At 38.3% G+C, this 23,098-nt stretch overlaps 1 protein-coding gene across 3 annotated transcripts in view; it reads right to left on the bottom strand.

Moving 5' to 3' along the window:
- Positions 1 to 888: 888 nt before the first annotated feature.
- The window catches only part of gria3a (glutamate receptor, ionotropic, AMPA 3a), a 33,738-nt gene continuing 11,528 nt past the window's right edge, over positions 889 to 23,098 (bottom strand). The window contains exons 5-16 of one of the 3 annotated variants that reach the window (XM_026210673.1): positions 22,256 to 22,309; positions 22,001 to 22,162; positions 21,567 to 21,734; positions 21,114 to 21,218; positions 20,635 to 20,742; positions 18,131 to 18,337; positions 16,533 to 16,906; positions 13,934 to 14,132; positions 10,027 to 10,274; positions 9,055 to 9,169; positions 1,890 to 2,137; positions 889 to 1,197 (exon numbers count right to left, since the gene is read on the bottom strand). In XM_026210673.1, the coding sequence (XP_026066458.1) occupies positions 1,892 to 2,137; positions 9,055 to 9,169; positions 10,027 to 10,274; positions 13,934 to 14,132; positions 16,533 to 16,906; positions 18,131 to 18,337; positions 20,635 to 20,742; positions 21,114 to 21,218; positions 21,567 to 21,734; positions 22,001 to 22,162; positions 22,256 to 22,309 (1,986 nt within the window). In that variant the 3' untranslated portion in view covers positions 889 to 1,197; positions 1,890 to 1,891. Of the gene's footprint in view, positions 1,198 to 1,889; positions 2,138 to 4,890; positions 5,006 to 9,054; positions 9,170 to 10,026; positions 10,275 to 13,933; positions 14,133 to 16,532; positions 16,907 to 18,130; positions 18,338 to 20,634; positions 20,743 to 21,113; positions 21,219 to 21,566; positions 21,735 to 22,000; positions 22,163 to 22,255; positions 22,310 to 23,098 lie in introns of those variants that run through there. The other 2 variants (XM_026210674.1, XM_026210675.1) reach the window with 2 other exon arrangements.

Here is a 23,098-nt window from a genome sequence, read left to right as displayed (position 1 = left end):
TCAAACTAAAGTCAGTTTTAGAAAATCTTCAAAATAAATACGCATTTTACCATCTAAACAAATGTTAAGAATTTAAACACACTTCATCAGCATTTAGAAAATCAAAGATCTGTGTTTTCTCTTTTCTTTTTACATCAGTTTAACACTTCATATTTTATCTCAGTGACAATCACAGTTTATTAAAGTATTTTAAAACAAAAACTTAATTACAAACTATTAAACATTTTGTTGTTTCCTAAGATTGACCTTAAAAAGAACTGATCCAAACAAAACTGATTATGATTTGTTGTTGTTGTTTTTGTTGCTGCTGATCTTATATGAATGAATGTGCTGTCACTATTTATTTCCTATGTTTCATAATAAAGTATTCTGGCAAATAAATTCAGAATCTTAAACTCTTGTTGGGTTTTATAGTACACAACAGAGAGAAATATTCTCTCTCTCTCTCTCTCTGTCACACACTCACTCACTCACTCACTCAGCCTGAATTCACTCCCACTACAGTAAATACGCTATGATTAGAACTCTAATAAAATGCAAATTGTGGAAGGGAAACAATATTGACATTATTTCTCTGATGCCATAATGTATCTGAAATTAATATTTACATTATTCATAACAATTATGTTGATGAGGACACAGAATCATAGCACAAACTTTAAATGAATAAGCTGAATCCTTCAAAAATATGTCATACAATTTGCATAAAATGTTTGTCTGCAGACACTCCTTCTAGAGAGAGTTGTCATGGAGACAAGCTGACTGTCACTCATTACTGTGACACTGTGAACACTGATCTTGATATCAACCAAATCATAACTCTCATCACTGTGTGTCTATCTCTCTCTCCCTCCTTTTCCATCTTTCCCTCTCAAAATAAAAATACACTGAAATATGGTTTTATACCCAGCACCCAGCAGAACATCTCCAGGACTTTGATGAGATGGTCTGCATGATCTGATGTTTTGCCACTGGTTCAGTAAGGCACTGAGAGAGGGCGGTCGGGCGGCTGGCTGGCTGTTTGGTCCATCCGATAGTCTGTCGCGTGATTATTGGTTCAGGTTGTGGTCAGATGTGTTCTGATGAGATGAGTTTTGGTTGGGTGCTTGTCCACTTTCTAAAGGGAATCGCAGTCGACTCAAAGAGAAGGACAGTCTATCCAGATACCACATGATCAGCAAGGGACAGGCTTCCAATCTGAGCAAAAGAAAAGAGAGCAGCCGACCCATTTGAGACTTGCAGACACATATGCTCTTTTGATAATAACAGAACAATTCACTCAGACAAAAGGCAAATCAACAAAGCACTGCTGAAAATGCAGAATGTCTGAAGAGACGGCGTCCATGATTCATGGTAAAGAAATTAAAGCTGTTGTAAATATCCAACAGTTAATTACATCAAAATTTTAAAAATCTTAAATTTATTTCTGAATATATCACTGTTTTGACTACTTGGGATCAAATAAAAGTAGCCAATGTGAGTATAAGAGACTTCTTTTTAAAAAAAAAAATTATTGCCAATCTCAACCTTAGGAGCGGTAGTGTAATTTGTCATTTCAAAAAGCAAAACTTCCCAAATCTGCTGTTTGGCTAACATGATTGGGCCACACTCAGATTCTTGTTTCTTTTACGTTTACAACGCCTAGGGTGGGTACAGAGCCCAGTGTGGTTCTCAGGACAACTCTTTTAGTGATATCTGTCAAATAGCAGGGTCAGTTCATAAGTGTCATTCTAAAAAAACAGCAGCTTTAACACAGTGAAAAAACTTACAACTTACCTCAGACCTGAAAACCAACTCTTATCTCATCAGAAGTAGACCTCCCATCATTAATACCTTTTTCTTTAGAAATGGTATTACTAACAAACATTCAAAACACACAGAAAACGAACCATTATATTTTGACGCTCTCTGTTCCGTAGACGTTATAGCCCTCTCTGTATGTGGTGAAACTCTGTGCGGTGGATGGAGGAGCTGGTTTGAAGTTCTGGGCATTTTTGGCAAGTTTGAGGCTTTTGGTCTCATGGTGCGACTTATAGCAGAACTCCACCAGAGCCACAGTCATGGCCAGACCCAGACCCCCCACCAGGATATAAAACACGCCAGCCACGTTACTGAGACTCAGCGCGCTGGTCTTATCCTGCAGGGGGGAGACGCAGTTAGTAACAGAAGTAGTGTACTTGGATGCAAACCAAACTATGGTATAATAATTAACTAAATAAACATGCATTACCAGCATGCACTCTTTCACACTCACACACACAGCAGCGTATCGTCACTTTCGCTCTTTGCGCACCAGGGGTTGCACGACAAGTCAACTCACTGGGTTTGTGTCGACTAGTCATGGGCCAAATGGCTTCGGTTATGCTAGTTCTACATGCTTCTGACAGCAGGAGGATCATTTCTTTGTCGATAAACTGCATTTCTGTGTAGGTGCATGCTGTTAGCTTTGTGTAGTAAGCTACAATGGCAAAAAATGCTCAAAATAATTAGCTTTCTCGTTAGTCTAAAATAAGCTTATATTATAGCCAGTGTTCAAAATGATAGTTTGTGGAATATGTCACTTTATGACATAAAAGAATGGCTAAATATCACCTCAGCTGAAGATTATCAACGCCTGTTTCTACATCACTGCCTGTTTAGCCCCGCCCACCAATTGGCGCATGGCAGGTTTTTGTCAGTAAGAATTTGGTCCTTTGTTCACTTCATTTTACGTTTACAGACAAAGCACAGTCTGACGAAGGATTTTCAGAAAGATTGAAAATAAAAGATAATGCTATGCTGGCTTGTTGTGAAATCCCCCTTTTGGCCTTTTGTTTTTAAGCGTACGCTCAAATATACTGGAAATTATTCAAATCAACACAGTAGTTTACTTTCAGAAAGCATGTTATAAGTGCTGCAGAATTCTGAGATTCATTTCATTTCAAGCAAAATTGATCTAAAGTTATTGCAAACGGCTTTGAGCTCCACTTAATTTAAGTTCACTTAGTTTCAAAGGCTGACAGAAACCATAAGCGACTGAGACATGACTGCTTTTTTGTAGAATGAATCCGGAAATGGCAATTTCTCACCTGATTCAGCCGAGTGGACTTTCTGTGCACTTTGAAACTCCCCACTAATGCAGAATTAAGACTAGCCAGAGACAGCAAAGGCTGCTGTTGTTGAATCATATGAATACGGTAAACAGTGATCCACTGACAAGTCGACAACTTTCCACTGAGTCAAAATGAGAAGCCGTGCAAGCCCTATTACACACATACTGCACGCAATTGCTTGGAGGGAAAGAAGACGAGCTAAATAAAAAGGGGTACTTGAGGGGTATATTCAAAAGGGCATCAAATCAATATGAGATGTGCCCAGAGGTCAAAGATTAATGTATTAAAAGCTCAGGCAGCTCAAGAGAGGAAGAACTTAATCCCTCTCTCCTCTCATTCCTTCTTCACTCTATTGGCGAAATAGACAGTGAAACACTGCTCTCACATAGAACACACACACACACACACACACACACACACACACACACACACAGAGCCAGCTCTGAGCCTCTCGCCCCCTCTAGAGGTGAAGTTGGGTCAGTACAGAAACATGACCAAAAAGCTGCCATCAGAGAGCTACAGTAGGATCCTCTGGCTTCTCCGGTCTGCCATCTTAACAGAGGAAGTGAGGAAGAGGAGAAGGAGGGGAAAGAATATTGATGTTACTATGGCAATTCCCCTCTCTGAACTACTTCTGCAAGCTTCACAGCCTTCAAAACTCATTAACAGACACCTGCATGCGACCAACGCCACACCTCAAAACACAGACAAGCCTCAACAGGACTGGGTTCTGCTGCTGTGACCACCAGCCTGACACTCTGACACACACAGACACGGCCTGTCTTCACTAAAAGCCTGCGAAACGGCAGCATAGCAACAGGGGACTGGGAGTGCAGTATTACTCTTTTGAATGCAAAGCCCGAGACCTGTTTTTGAATACGGTTACCATGGTTACAGGCTCATATAGTCAGTGCTATAGCCTCCGCTGTGCATATGCTTATGGGACATGTTTTCAGAGTTAATTAACTTTCTTATCAGACTGGATTACACAGTGAATTGTAATAAAACAATTGCATTTTATGCTCATTTACTAGTCTCCAGGCAAACACACTTTCCTGCACTTGGTCTCTATTAAACCCATGCAAATGGCTAATAAGGGAAAACAGTCCTTTAACAGGGGGTGCTGTGCAGTTTCATCAACTCTGTCAGGAATGAAACTAAAATGACCAAGGATATGTGTCCCAGGTGACTTCAGCAGACTTTATCCATCTTCAAATAATAGAACACATTCAGACTCCTACTTACTCCCAATATTAGCATTACACAATGCGTCAATTAGAAATACTTTGTAAATGACCGTGCATCTTTTAGATTTTCATTCCGATGACTAATGTCTAATGTTGCTCAGAGACGATTTATGCACAAATCAATACACGCAACAGCAATACTGAGAACAAGGCCATGTCACAGCAGCAGAAGAGAACAAATTTAACTAAATACTTAATTGTTACCAATGCTTGCTACAAGATACTGTTATGTAACACTTAATTACTACATCATTAAAATAATGAATTATTGTGGGGTGAATAAATTCTTGTGTGTGTGTGTGGTGTGTGTGTGTGGGGGGGGGTGTTGTTGTGTTTGCATTATTATTGTTAAAGATTTAGATTTTGTCCTACATGATGTAAAAAAAAAACTGCATTCAGTGTGTAAAGATGATTTCACAATGAAGTGAATCCAGCTGGAGCCAAATCCATTGGATTTACATTAAAATTGTAAGTAACGCTGGGACTCGTTACAGTATTTGTAGAATATGAATATGTTTGCTTGTTAGAAGTAGATGAGTGAGCAGACTAACCTTACTCCCAGAGTCTTTGGTCCCACATTCACCCTTATCGTACCACCACTTGTTTTTCAGCTTGTCTAAGATGCCTTGTTCACTGAGTTTCAACACTGCAAGGTTTACAGGAGTTCTTCACGAGGGGAAATAACATAAATAACATGGCACCGTTATGTTATTTTATGTTATTAAAACTTAAACCTACCGAATATCTGTTAACCAAAGCGATACTGTAGGACACCTGGCCTTGTGCTGTTGATATCGTAGACAGCGAGAGTATAAGAGAGAGAGATAGATGGAGAGAGAGAGAGAGGGAATGCAGGCAGTGCTAGCCTCAGTGTTACCTTCGACCTTTGACCTGGCAGTGCTACCTACTGTTATCGCTTTGAGTAATCGGCACTCACTGTTCCAACAGAGGCAGAGAGAGTAACCAACACAGAGCATAATTACAAAGAGCATCGGGCAGATGAGTTTGGTTACTGTAATTGTGGTGTGAATGCAGCTCCTCTAACCCAGTATTCAGCAAGCCGGATCCATCGGGAGAAAAAAAACCCTTACTTGACTAACAGACAAACAGGACCCAGCAGTCAGAAGGGGAACCGTTCTGTGGTGGGTGAGGGCTGAAGCCAAACATCTTACAAACGAAAACGCCTAGCCCTCATGAAAGAACGTAAATAATAAACAAAATATTAATGTTAGAGGAGGATTTGTAGAAATTTGGGTAATGCACCCTTTTCAAATTTTATTTGAAACAAATCATTTGTTTCAAGGGCAGCAGACAAAATGATGGAAACCGTATCGCTCTACGATGTCACTATTCCTTCTGGGCATTTCGATTTGTAAGATGTTAGTATGTCATCAGCAGGACTGCTGGGAAACTCAGTTTATTTTCCTTCTGCTAAATGATGAGAGTCGCAATCCAGCAAAGCAAATATGCCATACTTACCACCGTAACGAAAGCCAGCTTCAGACATCGAATGGTTTGATACCTGACGAATAATACCTTGAAACAATAAGATCTGTTTATTGAGACATGGACCTATTTCTGGAGTATATTCAGCTTCTATTTATGTGTATCTATAAGTGAAAATCCACAATATTGCTTAATTTTCAACTCCATTTTGCAAATTTGGTTTATCCAATTTTCAATTTCAATCAAAATTAAAAATCATTACTAAACATTGCTACTACTTTAACATCGAATACTGTTTATGAGTGTACACACCTGTTGAACGGACTCAGAACTCAGGATTATGTCAAATCACTTCTGTCAGTAATCCATGCATGAAAAAAGGCCCTGATAATGATATGTTTGCTTTGTGAATCATTGAGATGTTCTGTGTATTTGTAATCTTGCTGTGAATTAATAGTATGGTATACTCGCTGGGTTTGCTGAATTACTCCATTCATGCATTTCGGATCAGACTCAGGTCAATAAATGAGAAACATGCAGCTGTGATGTCATAACAGACTAGACACCCTCCACCCAGATGCTCAACTTATCAATGCTCAGACTAGGCAGCCATTTTGGTCTCAGAGTTTGGATCTCATGCACCACTCATGAGCAAGAGCCAAATACTGCCGTGAACTTGCTTTTGAAGACCAATCAGGACTGAGTGGGGCTGCCTTGCCCTCGTGATAGATTGAACACAGGGTGATCATTCTGCAGGCACAGGGGCTAAAGAAAAGTGGCATTAATTCACTGAAAAGTGTGTGTGTGTTGTTCGTGGTCATCTATGCAGATGAATGTGGTGTGTTCTGTGAGTCTACAATATGGCACCAGATCTTTCTCCACCTTTGTTTTCTAGAAGTGTTTAATTAGAATTCTCACGTTTTCCTGTGATGTTTTGTCCCTTCAGGACTGTCTGGCCCCAGCAGGCTTGTAATTTTCTTTAATCCCACCAACAAAGGAGCTACGGGCTTTTCCATGGGTTACACGCCAATTCAGGGAATAATCTGAGAAAGCTGGCGGCTCCAAAGGGATTTGCATACTTGTGGCAGGAAGTTGGCCAAAGATTAACAAAAAAAAATCTGGCTATTTGATTGGACAAGTGACGATACCCAAGTCTTCACACTACTCTTTTTCCACTACCAACAATTTGTTCAATATCACAAACAAACAGTTACTCAACATGCCCTCCAAACGTTTGGCTTAGTAATTTGAACAATATCAGGATAAATCCTTGGCATTTGTGAAGAATTCGCAAGGGATAACACACATTAAAAAAACATTTTATTAACTAAAAATATGATTTCAGAACAAATAAAAATAACCCTAACCCTAACCCTCTAATTGGTATGTTGTGTACTAACCTAATTGGCAATTAATCATTTATAGAGGTGTGTTGACTTGATACTCTTCGAAAACCCAAGTTAAATTTAATCCAGAAATTAGGCATCACAGCTGACTGTGGTGTTTGTTTACAGCTATTAATATGTAATCAAGAACAACTTCATTATTGCTGGTCTTCATTGATAACTGCAAGTTTCTTGAATGCATTTACACAGAATAATTATAGATATTTATGCTGATATTGCCCAAAGCCCCACTTCACCTAGGGCATTTCCAAATTTATAGAGGGCATCTTAAACTACAATGTAAACTACAGCTACAACACTATTAAAGGAAGAGTTCACCCCCAAAAAATAAAAATGATGTGTCGTTCCAAACCAGTTAGACTTTATTTTGACTAATATTTTATAAAAAATAACATTTTTAAGGCCCTATGAAATACATTTTCAAATTTAGTTTTATTTTTGCCAAATTGTGTTTTCCAATAATTTTCTGGATTCCATTTTAATGGTTTCATTAATTTTTAATATTCAAAAGCATCTTTGATTAATCGATTTTATTTAAAAAAATTTAAGTAAGTTTTTTTATTGTTTGAAATTGAATTGTATTAAATTTTTTCTGGTAAATAAATTCTTATAAAAAATATTCTGCAAAAAATAATATTTTGTAACAAAATTTTTATTAATAGTAGTAGTACTATCATATATTTCATATATTTAACTTTTATGTTGACAGGCTGCTGTGAATACCTTGCGATGGAAATATTTTATGTAATGGCCTCAATAGAAGCCAGAAAGGTCAGTTCAAAGACTGTGTCTCTATGATTAAATAATCTATACTTACCCAAAAAGTGCATAAAACGGTAGAATTAACAGTCACATTACAAACCAAGGACCAGATCAGTACAACCAAATACAGTCAAGAAGACTTGAGTGACATTGATTTTTACTCAACTACAAGGAATAAATGTTCATATATACTTACAGTATACATATAGTCTCTCTTGGTTGTTGTGACCAGTGGGCTCCAGGCCGTGAATAAAACTTTCTTTCCTGCAAAGAGCTGCTTGGGGAGTAGTGTCTGGTAAATGCAGTCGAGGAATAGAAGGACTATAAGTACGAAAGATTCTACACTCAAATGACCATCACAGTAATCATATGGCCCTACCAATGTATGGATAAAATATGTTTATGTTTGACCAAAGAATAAAAGTCACTGGTTTGGAACGAGAAAATGATGACAGAACTTTCACTTTTGAGTGAACTATCCCTTAAACATAATAATAAACATCAAACAGGCTCAGGCAATCCTCTGTGCTTTAGAAAAGTACAGGGACCTATTTTTCAGAGCAGTTTTAGTCTTGTTAGCACTGTCTATTTTCTCTTTTTTTCTTTCTCTTGATAGCCCATTAAATCCTGGAACTCTGCTAGACACAAACAGTGCATTTTCCAATGATCTGATATTACAGATCAGAGGAGAGCCAGAGAGGGCCTAGCCTCTTCTACCTGGAACAAGCTGGATTTTTTTCATCATACAAACAAACCCGCAAGGCGGCTTCGCAAAAACCTAAGCATCCTAATAAGCTGCGCTCCTGGTGACCCTGACCTCGCTCCACACATCCACCCACTCAAGCCTTTATTCCTCTCCTCCTCTGCTTCCTTTCCTCCATTAGCCAAGTAAAGGGTCACATCTGATCACAGTTTGCCTTATTACATTAGCAGCGCTGAGAGCAACTGCAGCCGTCGCAGTGGTGCTACTATCCTTGAGTCATTAGGTACAGTTTGTGTTCACCCCTGAGGGTCACGGAACTGTTGCCGGGGGTCATAGGTCACAGCCTTGCCGATTACTCGTAGCTAGGAAATGGTTGTTTGGGTGAGATTGAGGCTGACCTTCGAGTCCCCTCCCCCGCTGCCGCACTCTCCCTTGTCGTACCACCATTTATTTTTCAGCTTGTCCAGCAGGCCCTGCTCATTCAGCTTTAACACCGCCAGGTTTACAGCACTTCTTCAAACGATAAACACATAGCTCGTAAGAAAAGGGACAGGCTCGTGAGAAATCTAATGAGACTGCAGCAACTGACAGTTGCTTTTTTGTTAGGGGTCAATACAAGAGGAGAGACCTGTTAGCTGGAGAAGTGGTTGGAGCGCTCGATTGGTTAACTGGAGAACTGGTTGGACCGTTCGATTGGTTAATTGCGCCAGCTACTGGGTACAGACAGAAGCGTGTGTGCAAGTGAGGTGCGTGTGGTGCAGAGTGAAACAGAAAGAAGTGAGAGGAAGAAAAAGAGGTTGAGTGCTGGTGAGTGATGGGAAGGCAACAGCGTATGGAATGACATGCTTGGCATCAGGCAGTACAGCACCAGTGCAGAGAGGAAAAAAAGAAAAGAAAAAAAAAACAATCCAACCATACAAACATTACAGAAGTGCAAAAAAAAAAAAAAAAAAACAAAAAAAAAAAAAAAACACACACAGAAGACAGAAAAAGAGGAAGGAGGATGACGAGAAAAAGGGTGTAGGAAATCAACAGCAACATGCATTACACTGTAAAAATGGACTGCAAATTAAGTTAATTGACATTTCTGTAGAGAGAAACATTACCACAACATACATGACTAAAGAAAAAGAAACTAAACACACTGACACGTTTACCTTATCATGTACCACGAGAGAAAGAGAGAGAGACAGGCAGAGTGAAAGCAAAAAAGAGTTCAAGGAAAGAGAGAATGAGAAAAGGTAGAGGGTGAGAGAATAAGAATGAAAAACAAAAAATGAAACGAGACAGAGAGAAGAGAGAGAGATGGGGGAATCAGGGTAGGTGGAATACTATAACAACAGAGTGAATTGTTATATTATTCCACCCACCTTAATGCCGACCCTTTGGGCGTGGCCACACCGTAGCCCTTGGAGTCCAGGTTCCCTCCCACCTTCATAGTGTCACACGGCTTTCTCTGCTCGATGTATTCGTTCATCGTGGACTCGAGCAGGAACGCAAACTTCCCCTTCGACTTGCGCACGCGGGCCACTCCGTCGGGGGTGGTCTTAACAAACACGGACGGCTCGGCAGACTTCATGTAAGACCACATCTTCTCATAGACCGCGATCTTTGAACGCTGAAAGAGAGAGAGAGCACAAAGAGGAAAAAATTGAAAGGTTAAGAGGGAGACGTGGGAATTTCCTGACCTATTACAAAAAAGAAAGCGCAAGGATGGACTGGGACTTTTGTGAACTAAACAAGCCACTAAAGATAATACTCCACTATATTATTAGAAAAGTAGCTACATTTGGTCACATATGTGACCCTGGACCACAAAACCAAGTCTTAAGTCTAGAGATTTATACATCATCTCAAAGCTGAATAAATAAGCTTTCCATTGATATGGGTAGTATGTGTAGTTTGTTAGTGTAGGACAATATTTGGCTGAGATACAACTGTCTGAATGTGCAATAAATGAAAATATTGAGAAAATCGCTTTTAAAGTTATTCAAATTATGTCCTTAGCAATGCATAATACTAATCAAAAATTAAGTTTTTATATATTTATGGTAGGAAATGCACAAATTATCTTAAAGGAACATGATCTTTACTTAATGTCTTAATGATTTTTTTGCATAATTTTGAGCATACAATGTATTTTTGGCTATTGCTACAAATATACCCCAGCGACTTAAGACTGGTTTTGAGGTCCAGGGTCACATATATGTTGGGTACCAGGAGCATTTCTAGCCTTTCATCAGCATTTAGGTATAGTGCCCCCAACAAAAATTGTCTCAATTTAAGCGGTTTCCTCAATGGTGATAGAGAAGTTGTTTCATATAATAGAATGTAGATAAATATCATCTCACCCAGGGAGATTTTTGTTTTCTGCCTCAAATATAAAATATCTCATATCTTTATAAAAAATTTCATCATGATGTGAGAAACTGCTGCAGGCAATGCATGATCTGAATGAATCGAGCTGAAGATTTCTACATCTTATTAGATCAATAGTGATTCACTGGCATCTCTAGATCTGATTTTAAACAGATGACTGAAAACATTCAGAAATATCATCAGGGAAAATGATCCTCAGGACAGTATATGGAAATCTCAAGTGTCAGGCAAAGATTTATCAGAAATATTTTACTGGGGCACAGCAGTTAAAAATGGTCCATCTAAGATACTCCATTTAAATGTGCATTAAATTGAAAACCTGAGGAAGCACCCCAGACATGTTCTCAAATAAAGATCTCAAACTTTTCTCTTTATTAGTATTTTGTAAAAGATTCTTCAGGAACGTCCAACCAAGGCCAGTACAAACAAGCTCTGCATTAAAAATGAGTATGACTCACCGACTACTAGACTATATATAAGTACAAAAAAAACCCTAACATGTCAACACACAGTTCTCCCACACAACAATCTCACACTCAGAATGCATGGAATGAATGAATGAAAGAACAGATAAATCATGGCTCTATTTATCCTTGTAATTGTGCTGCAGTTCTGCATTTGAGGTGATTTAAAGCTTAAGTTTCATAAGCCAAAATATTCTGTGCCTATTTCTTGCGAGGGTAGCTATAAATGGCCATGTAGCGGACAGGATATCTCTGGAGAAAACACACACACACACACACACACCTAAATTTATTAGGACAAACACACACACACACTCCTTTATAGGACAGAGTTTTACACACATACACTCACACATTTCGTACATGGAAGTAGGTTAACTTGACCTCCAAACAGCTGGTGTAGGAGTGTGAATGTGTTTTTCTCAAGTTTTTTGGCACAAACTGTAGAATTCAAAGCAGGAAGTGTGTAATTTCTGTTCCACTAGCGGCACCAACTGGAAATTAAAAAATGACGACTCTTTTCAGATCTCTGACATGATAAACATATTATTCATATTAAACATATTATTCAATTACTCAGACTTATGTCTTTTAAACCTGTGTGCAAGTGACTTTCTCAGAATGCAAATGAGTCATTTTGAAAAATATTTTCACTTAAGCCTAAGATGTTGTAAAATGTGTAAAAATGTTTTTTTGAGTTGAATATATTTTAAAATGTAATGTATTTCTGTAATGGCAAAGCAGCGCAAGTCTTCAATGTCACCTAATCCTTGGGAAATCATTCTAATATGCTGTTTTGGTGCTTAAGTAACATTCATTAATATTATCAGTGTTGAATAAAGTTCAGTGCTTCTGCATCCTTTTTTGATGTTTGAAATGTTAGTTCTCATTTATTGTAATTTAATGTAAAAGACTACAGACATAACAATCTCTCCATTTGTGCTCCATGGAAGAAATAAAGCCATCAAGTTTAGAATGACATGAGGGTGATTGTTTCTTTAAGCTGCTTTTTTTTTTTGATGATTGGTTTTCTATCTAAAAACCTAAACTCAAACCAACATTAGCATCTAATCAACGCTGCGGTACATTCACTCCTTGCTAGGATAGTTTGCTGCAATAATACATTACGAACACAAGGTGGAGACTGTCTCCACATCAAATTCAGCCAACATCTGTGTCTGCTGCTCTCCTGTCATCTTTGCTCTGATCAAGTTTGTTAACAGATGACAACTCATGAAAGAGAGAGGAGCAAAAGGGTACCTCATTTCATGTGTTCTCCATCTCCAACCGCTCGTGGATCTGTGAGGTGACAGTGACTGATCACGTGTGTGTGAATAAATATACAGGTATATCTGCTTTCATACACTCATGCACCCACACACACACACACACACAAAGCAAGTAATTGTGACATTAAGGTGAAATGACAGGATGAGCTCATCAGCAGTGGTGTATCTGGGTCATTTTAAAACTGTCATGTTCTCTGTCATCTCAAGACAAACACACACACACACACACTCTCTCTGCCTCTAGCTGGCTCACAAGAAAATGGTTTCTGGCTAAGATTCAGTAAAACATAACTTTATTCAAAGATGGTTGTATGTCTGTGGTGACACGTCTCTGTCAGATTGCCAACTGACTGTCATTGCAGTTTAGTCTCAGAATTTCTTACAAGTAAAGAAGATTACTTAATTGTTGCGGATTTATGTTGTTTAAAGCAACAATCATTTAACATTCTCACCACATGAACTTGTGAAGTAAGCCTTAAACTGTCAAAGTTTATGATATTTAAGAAAAGGAATCAAAACAACATCAGACGCTCCATCAAACCCATATTTCAGTATTTCTCAATCCTGAATAAAAATAAAAAATAAAAACCCTTTCAGTACAGCACATTTTCAATGTCTCCTGTAATTACATTCAGTTCAGCTAATGAGTTGAATAATACAGATTAGACTTTGCTCAGACAGGCAGAAAAACTTTTTTTTTTCCACATTTGACTCATCCGTTCAGTGCCTGAAATAAAACACTATCCATGTGTGATTTGAAAGCAGATTAAAATCATATTTGTTTCCTGGAAGTCTGAGGCTGAATGATCCAAAAAGTATTTTTGTCATACAAGACACAATGCATATGTAACATTATGGATTATTGCATAAAGTGCTTTTTTGTATGTTTCAGCATTGGTGTAGTTAGAGCAGACTTCTTTTAAAAACATGAAAAATCATACCGACCCCAAACTTTTGAATAGTACTGTAGATAAATAAGGGTGAGATCTAAAATATGGCTGGGGAACTCCAGTATCAGGAGTAAGAAACACTGGCACAGAATACAAGATTTATCATGATCAATAACCACACAGGCTTATGTCCTCAGTTTGACTAAAAATAGCAGTATTATTGCATTTGACAGTATATTTTTATTGCTGTCTTACCCTAAAGAACTCTTTGGTGGAACCGGAGTCGAGTGTACCGTAGGCGATCTCAGTCTGCTTGGCCAGGTCTTCTGCACTCTCTATAGGAGACACCATCCTTTCCACAGTCAGGAAAGCAGCCAGATTTGCAGTGTAGGATGAAATGATGATCAGGGTGAAGAACCACCACACACCTCCAACAATACGACCAGACAGAGACCTGAGAGAGAGAGAGAGAGAGAGGGAACGAGGGAGAAAGAGAGACAATAGCAGAGCAAACAAAACTCCTGTGAAAGGTTAACAATTAGTACAGATGTATAAAAACTATTGCTGCGATAAAAGATGTAAATGTCTTCAAGAAACTGACAAAACAATCACTCAATGCACAAGTGAAGCTTCCGTTTGGACAGGTGTCATGAGAAAGAGTAGAAGGATGAGGTTGAGAAGCACAGGGTCACAAAGAGCACCTCAAGAATGAAAGACAGGAATCCAAGAGGAATAAGGTGAGTACGATGGGCAGAAAAATCTAATGAATGAATAGATGAAATGAGTGAAGAGGGTTGACACTCCTCTACTGAAACAGTTTATAAACACCAGCTGCTGACAGTAAAATAGAGACATGCAGCAAGAACACGGTAGCCCTCCAAGCAAGAGAAAAAGAAAGTGAAAGAGAGAAAATCTGAACATTTTACAGTCAACACACGGTGAATATAAATTATTTTAGTTGGTGCCCACACAGCATCACTTTAAGCCAGGGCTATTCAAACCTTGCCCTGGAGGGCCAATGCGGTGCAGAGTGCCGGTGATTTTCTAATGATCCCAAAAACATTGATTATCATGCTCAGGTGTGTTTGACTAGGGTTGGAGCCAAACTCTGCACCACATTGGCCCCCCAGGGCAAGATTTGAATAGCCCTGCTTTAAGCAGTGGCTCCAAAGAGCAAAATCTAGGTTTTTGACAATAAATAAAAAAAAATTACTTTTTGCGTGAACTAAGTTTTTGTTATTGTTACAGTATAATTCATGTGTTTTTATTTTTTTCGATATAATAAATAATCTTTTGATTTGTAATTTAAAAAAAATATTTTTTCCTTTAATTAAAAAAAATACATCAGATTATTTTCCAAAGTATGCAGTTTTTATTATGTTTTATGTTTAATAATTATGTTATCATTAACAGTAAAGGCCTGTTCACACCAAGGACGATTACTAGAAACATAATGATAAACATACATAAAAAAAAAAAAAAAAATCTCAATATAAAAGAATAGCAGAATGCACACCACAGCTATAAAGATAAAGGCACAGAGAAATGATATGGTTGGAATCATAGACATTAAAAGAAATGGACACATCGACCCCATTGGAACTCAATTAAGACAAGTGAAGCCCGTTTTTAGCTATTTTTAGCACTTCCGTTTCTGACGCGCAGATTCAAACTAAGCTTGATGACGTCAGCAACCTGTCTGATAGATGTAAATCTTGTAGTAGCTGTGCGTGCAAACTGCCATCGTTAATCTTGCAGAGATGTAAGTATTCTGATTAATTATTTTGTATAGTATTTTAAAATGTAATGCCAGTATGCCATATTAAGTTAATTGCCTGCGAGCTTCTCCTCCTGTCTGTACGGTAATGCGACAGAGAGTCCGAGTCGAGTGGTTATGACGCAATCGTTAGCCTATTTTTTACAAAAACTGTTTCTACGGGGCCATAATGTAACATAGAAGGTAATGGAGCCCTTTATACATTATCGTGTATCTTTACAAATAAATAATGGACAAAAGTCTTTAAACGCCTCAGATGTAAAGTTATTCGCTGTCAAAGTGACGCCAAAATGAATGGGAGTCAATGGGATGCTAACAGAAGTGAAGTTCTGCTACTAGATGGCGGCAGGCGGGTGACTTCAACTTCCAGTCGACTTCCTTGCCGCCTGGTTGGAATAACTTTTAGAAAATTTTTTATTTCCAGCTGATGAATGACAAAAACATTGACAGCCAATCAGAATCAATCCTGTTATAACGAGCTCAAGAATTTAAAGGGGCAGACAAGCATGCGCTTAAAATAAACAGACGATCAAATCGCTCGCTGGTGTGGATGCTAATATCGTCATCTTTATAGTTTGTGATTGTTCTTGGTGTAAAAGGAGCTTAAAAGTTTTAACAAAAAATGTATAATGTGCAGTAACTGCTAAAATAATTGGTTTGTATTTAAACATTTTAAACGGATTCATACAAAACAATCTGTTAAATGATTTTACTACAAATACCAACAGGTGATGATATTATTGAGGTGAATGTAGTGCAAAAAGTTTCTTTAGCTTCAAAGGGGAGTATGACAAAAAAAACCAAGAACCACTGATTTAAAACATGCTGTACTTTAACAGAGAAAAAAGGAGATTAAGACAGAAACAGCTGACAATATCGTGATTAAGTGAATGAATGATGAAAGTGAAGTGATGACAATAGGTTATGGTTAGAAGATAAGCTTATTAAAATATGAAACGACCCAAGTGGAATAACATATATGCACCATGAAAGAGAAGACGACCATAAAATGCAAAGATGAGGGGAGAGAGAAAGATGAGGATGGAGAGACAAGGATGGGCTAAATAACACACCAACCTTGGCGAGATATCGCATCCTTGCTGCATGAAAGCTCCAAGAGAGAACCAGAGACTGTTAAAGATGCCGAAGTCGTTGGGCGGGTCGGGGGGCGTCTGCGGATCCTTCGCCTCTTCATTCTCATCCAGGTGCCATTCATATGGACTGAAACGACTCACCAGGAAGAGAACCACACTCACACCGATGTATGCAAACACAATACACATCCAGATCTCATAGGCCAGCGGATCCAGGAAAGAGAAGACTCCTGGCTTGGACTTCTGGGGTTTCTTGATCATGATGGAAATGCCCAGACTCATGAAGGGCTTGGAGAAATCTATCACCTCCTCCCGGACAAGGGTTATAGTGAGAGGAGCCACAGCTATATCGGCTCTCTAAAAACATGGAACACACTAAATCTCAGTTCATAAAACCAGGGAAAAAAAAATACGATCATGGCTATGTGATTTGATGGTTTACTATTCTCAAAATGTAATGAAAATAAAAATACAGAAATTACAGTTGTTTGGATACCAACAACAAATTGAAGTTCATTCTTTACATTTATCTGTATGTTATATCTGTAAGCAGCAGATGTTACCACGTATTCTGTCCCAAAATGCCTTCTTTTCTCCATCTGCTTATGATTGGCACTCAGAACTCAATTTAAAATTCAACAAAAGATCTAAATAGAACTTCATTATAATAATATTTTGTGTATGGACACACTAAGTTCTGGCCAATATGAGCAAAGTAGTAGCAAATAAATAGGTCTCATATATTTGATATGTTGAATGGCACACACACAAAAAAAAAAAAAAAGCAGAGACACATGTACACACTTTCTAACATTCATTTACAGTGAAAAACAAATAAGTTGTGTAACTTTAATAGGAACCAAATGGATGGAGCTGGTTTTTGTTTCCCCCCCAAAAAAATGCATGTTGAAGGCCTTAACTCATGAAGAGAGGCACTAATTTGGAGCTTATTCTGTAAAAACAGTGACCATGACCAAAGACTTGGGTGATGTCAGCAACACCAGGACACTGGAATTATTTATTTATTTAACATAAAAATCACATTGCAATGTCAAAATAAATTATGTGACACAGGAAAGAATGATGAGAGCAAGTCTGACAAGCACCAAACGGTGAAATGTTAAGAGATAGCGAGAAAATCTTGCATAATGGGGAAGTCGAGGCCTAGTGGTTAGAGAGTTTGACTCCTAACCCTAGGGTTGTAGGTTCGAATCTCGGGCTGGCAATAACACGACTTAGGAACCCTTGAGCATGGCATCGAACCCCCAACTGCTCCCCGGGCACCACAGCATAAATGGATGCCCACTGCTCCGGGTGTGTGTGTGTTCACTGCTGTGTGTGTGTGCACTTTGGATGGGTTAAATGCAGAGCAAGAATTCTGAGTATGCGTCACCATACTTGGCTGAATTTCACTTTCACTAATATATTTTGAAAACCTACAAAATATTTGATTTTATGACTTTTATTTTGACAGAGTGGTCAGTGATTTTATATGAGGACTCCTAAGTGTTGCTGGTTTCACACAGCCACTATCTCACCACCCACAATTTCCCATTGCAGGATCATTTTCCCAGCACTCACCCCATATACCAACTCCCCCACCATGCCGTTCCAGGTCTTGGTCTCAGGGTCGCGTGCTCCGTATTTCCCATCAGCCACAATGGACAGTTTGTACCTTATGCCCACATGCTTTGCGATTTCTGATGCCAAGTCTACACAGTAGCCCTCATAGCGATCATTCCCTTCCAACTGCATATAATTCCTCTTGTACATTACATATGGAGCTTCCTGTTAACCAAATCACATTAGGTTCAGCTGGCTTTCAGACTGACAGCCCAGAACACACACATAAGATCACGGATTAGTCTGCACTCATGCTGATATGTGTCACACATACACACTTTCACACCTGTTTCACAAAAGACACATACTGAAATATACACATGCACTGTGAGTCTTGTAACAAGCAATGTGACCAACAGCCAAGCAGCAGCTGTGAGGAAGGCTGGTTTGAATTTCAATTGGGTTTTGGGACAGTGCTTTTTATTGGTGGTTTTTGATTTCTCTAATTGGAGAGAGAAAAATGTGAAGTTGCAGGCCCTATTATTAGTAAACCGGAGTCATGGACGTTATGGATATGGACGTTTAGGGGACTCTGCTTAAAAACGTACACGCATGTATGTGTCCAGTGCATGCAGGATGGTTAGAGAGGACAGCAGAGGTTTTCTCACATGTGTGTGCTTTTAACTATTTTAATAAGGCCAAATCTGATCAAACTTAAGATCAAAATTTGCTTTGATAGCATCAGATCAAACTCGAGTTTCCTTTCATCTTATTTGCTGAACCCCATCATCCATATTTTCAATTGGGTTCAAGTTATTTAAACTGGTTTTGTTACACAAGCGTGTCTGTGCAGAAGGAAAAAATATTTTTTACAAACTCTTATTCAACTAATTATCTAATTAGCCTGCTTTCAATTTCTGTATCTACTTATGAGGTCATCATAGGCAGAGTCAGAAAGAGGTTGTCATCACTTTTAAATGTAGCATAAGGCGAACCTTACGGTACATTTAAATATGACTAGCTAAATTAAGTGACATGTTTATTTATGTCATTCTAACTGGTCTTACAAAGCTATCGTAATGTAACTTATCTGCATTAAAACAACTGTATTCCTTAACGATAGAGTTCATTTCACTTTTTCTCTACTAAGATTTGGTTTCTGTGACCTTCAGGTTATGTATTATTCAAAAGATTAATTACCATATTCGTCCTTTAATTAATATTCTTTCCGTTTCATCTCAGTCCTCTCCTCTATACACCCCTGCCCTCAAGTTCTCAGAGTTCTTCATTAAAGACATAATTATGGAACTCGTTTAAGCCCAGCTGTAATCACTGTACAGCCCCAACCGATTCACTTCCAGCATTTCATTCAATTAATAGTGTTTGTTTAAACACAGCGAGTCGTCCGACGTAACATGTCCAGTAGGCAAAGCATCTCCACGTGAACAAACTGGAACGCATCCTGTCAGAAATTCTCTGGATTAAGGGCCTTTGCAATTTATTTTAAAGAAATTAAATAACAGAAATAAAATTAAATGTGTTAATTTAAATGTGTATGCAACACAGTTCACTCCATCACTTTGGGAGTTGCAAAACAAGTGCTGCTCAGTTTCTTTTTGATCCAAATCATATTTATTTTATTTTATTTTTTTAGACAAAGAAAATTGAGCTGTAGGTCAGAGAACATAATCTCAAGAATGGCTGAGCATTTGTATGCAGTATTATATTGTAATATCACTGGAAGATAATATTGAATGAACAGGCCCTGAGCTAGCTCTCAATCTCGACTCCTCTTCATCTGACGCCTAAATAGTCAATAATAAATCAGAGAAATATGAAAAGCAATCTAATCAAATAGTTTAATTGGATTGAATTTCTATTGAGTGGGTGCTAGCCACACTCACTCAGATAACAACAAACCTGCTCACATTCATCATTTTGGCATGGACAATTGTGTCATTTTTAGGGAGCTAAATAAAGAACAAACTGTCTGCAGCTAATGGGCACATCTGAATGGACAGCTGGATGATAAAAACAGGACCTCGGCCAGAAAACACATCTGAACATTGAGTGGATGTTAAACGAGAGACTCTTTTTCTGATGCCTACTATTTCACACCATGTGTGAGAAAACCATCAGACATGTCTTGTGTGTATATTTCTTAACATTTTCTGCAATTTGCATCCAGCTTGGCATCTCAAGTCGTTCTGTACTTACGTTTGGTGAGGTGAAAGAAGCAGAGAAAGAGACAGCCTAACCTATTTCTTACCAAAGCCAGAATTGTGATGTCACTGCTACAACAGGCCACCGGAATGGAACTGAAAATGCTTTGGCACTCACACGGATACAGTTGAAACACTCTTCTGTGATCGACTGTTTCAACATGTAGTGAGTGAGTGCAAAGCAAAGCGAAACAGAAAAACGTTCTGCCCCCCCAGAATGCAATGCAACTGTGACACTAAACCTGAAAGGGCAGAAGGATCATGGTTCGGTATATTTAAAAGCAGCTTTAGATAGTGTACCATAATAGTAGTGACCACAATGGTTCTGTTTTCCACAGAGGAGGACTCGTTGGTAACCTGCTGCTCCACTATATAAACAAATTTCTCATATTCATTCCAGTAGCCAATCTGCAAAGGACAGAAACAGCAACAGCATAAATAGAATCAATCAATCACAGTCCACCAATAACACAAATACAGCAATTCAGTAAGAGAATGACTCAGTAGAAACATGATCTCAAGAGTGTTTAAGCGTATGTTAAAGCGGTCATATCATGACAAATCATATCATTTTCCTTGAGCTTTCAAGAGAAAATATTTATTATATTGTTATTATATTATATTGTAACTTAACAAATTTAGTGATGAAGGTCTAAAAAAAAAGGGCAGAGAAAACTAATACATGAATCTACATATTTAGCCCTCTAAAGTGATTGTGGCTTCACTGCGACAGTGATATTGTGTGAATTTATAGAAACTGCCCTCTGAGAGCCACTAACCTTTCTGGCTCCTCCCGGCTTCATTTCATAAACATCAATGGTGTAATTTAATCGCCGTCCAAACGAGTCGAACTGAATATTCCCCGTCATACCCTGAACCTGAACCTGCAGGAGGAAAGCACACAGGAACAGTAACACCCACAAAATAACAAGCAGGATAAAAAAGGAAAGGATGATACATTATTAAACAATGGAGGGATCATAAAACCATATAGACCCTATGTAGCCCACCTGTGTTGATTCACTACTGACATTTTTTATGTTATCTGCTTAAAACATGACAATGCTCATGACAACTGAATACAGAAGCTACCTCAAAACGAAAGTAAACACCGTTCAAGAGATTGTGTCTCTGGCGCATAAGGTCTACAGGTAAAAATTTATATTGGACATTCATTAAAAAACGTGAACAGCTTTTTCCTATCTCTGAGGCCCTTAAAGGACCCCTCCTACCATTTTGAGAGCTCTCTCAATGTCGATTCCTTGGCTCCATGGTACAGCCGGGTTGGCAAGGCAATCGCCTGCACTCCCTCGACGAGAAATATCAACACGCTGACGTCTCAAATACCGAAATGCTTCGGCTATCACCAGGATGGCATCGTGTGTCAGTGCAGAGGTGTACTAAACATGACACAACAAACAGATAAATGTATGGACACATCAGTATAAACGAAGAGCCTCACAACTAAGTGATTCAACACTTAGTAAACAGTTGAAAGAGCTGCATTATGGGAGAATTTAAGCAATTTCCGAAACTACTACATGACTGCTATATATTAAACTCGTCTAAATATGTTAACGTAAATTACACGTAAACGTATACAAACAAACTCTGCAGACATATTCACAAGTGGCACACTCATAAATAAACACATCAAGACAGAGACCTTCAGGGGAGTGTTTCTAGACTCGGGGAACTCTCTCTCGTCGAGCCGCTCCCAGCGCTGAAGGAACTGCTGTACCATCGGGCTATCAGGACTTATGATTTGGAATCCGGTGATATTTGCTCCGCCTGAAAACACCTTATCCAAACTCATGTTAGAGAATCCCTGCAGAGAGCGAGGGTCAATGGTCAAAAGTGAAAGGTCACGCACAGAAGGTTAGGAAAGAAGAGATCTGGGCATGTGTGTGTATTTTCTCACAAGATTAGCCAGGATGTAATGATATCCTCGACCGTTCTTTCCTGAGACAACCACCTGGAAATAGAATGAAAGAGTGTCACCCAGCATCATGTGTGATTGTTTATGCAGACCATGAGATCAAAGTGAACGGGTCACAGATTAAATTGGCAAACGACAAATGAAAAGAAAAAGCCAGAAGAACTGCTGAGGGGTGACTCTGAAACTATATGGGCACTCTGTGGTCCCAGCGGGGAAAAAAGGTGGAAAGCTTGCTTGCGTTTTTCTTTTTATTAATAGTAAATAGCTGAAAAAAACTGTTTTTGAGGAAAAAAATATTCTTTCTTTTTATTAATAGCACTAGAGGGAAAAAATAAAAACCATAGGCCATGAGTGACAAGGACTTTTATTGTCATTTTATGGAAAAACGCTCCTGATGCCATGTCATGGAGTATTTAATTCAAAAGTATAAATGTAAGCCAAAAGCAAAAATACCTTTATTTTAAATTAAAGAAAAATTCAAACATGATTTTTTGGGGTGGGGTTCTTAAAAAAAAGTATAATTATAATATATGGTTATTATAATTAACTGTTAGAATTTCATTAAAAAATGTATGAAACTTAAAACGAATATACAATGTCAAAAAGTGACAAACAAAATATTACTACAGAAAAAAAACTTTAAAACTTTAACTTTAAAACTGACTTATCTTAAAAAACTGTGTTTTATATTTTTACCCATTTTAAAACATTAATAAACACTATAATACCGTCCAAATTAAATTAAAATAACACAATACTTAAGTCAATAATTTAAACAATACTTCCCCCAAAAATGTTCAATGGCAGTTATAAATACCTAAAGAA

This window comes from Carassius auratus, chromosome 30 (assembly GCF_003368295.1).
Source record: "Carassius auratus strain Wakin chromosome 30, ASM336829v1, whole genome shotgun sequence".
Lineage (NCBI taxonomy): Eukaryota > Metazoa > Chordata > Actinopteri > Cypriniformes > Cyprinidae > Carassius > Carassius auratus.
Note: the sequence above shows the minus strand (reverse complement) of the source record. Positions and strands in the feature narration are given on the sequence as shown.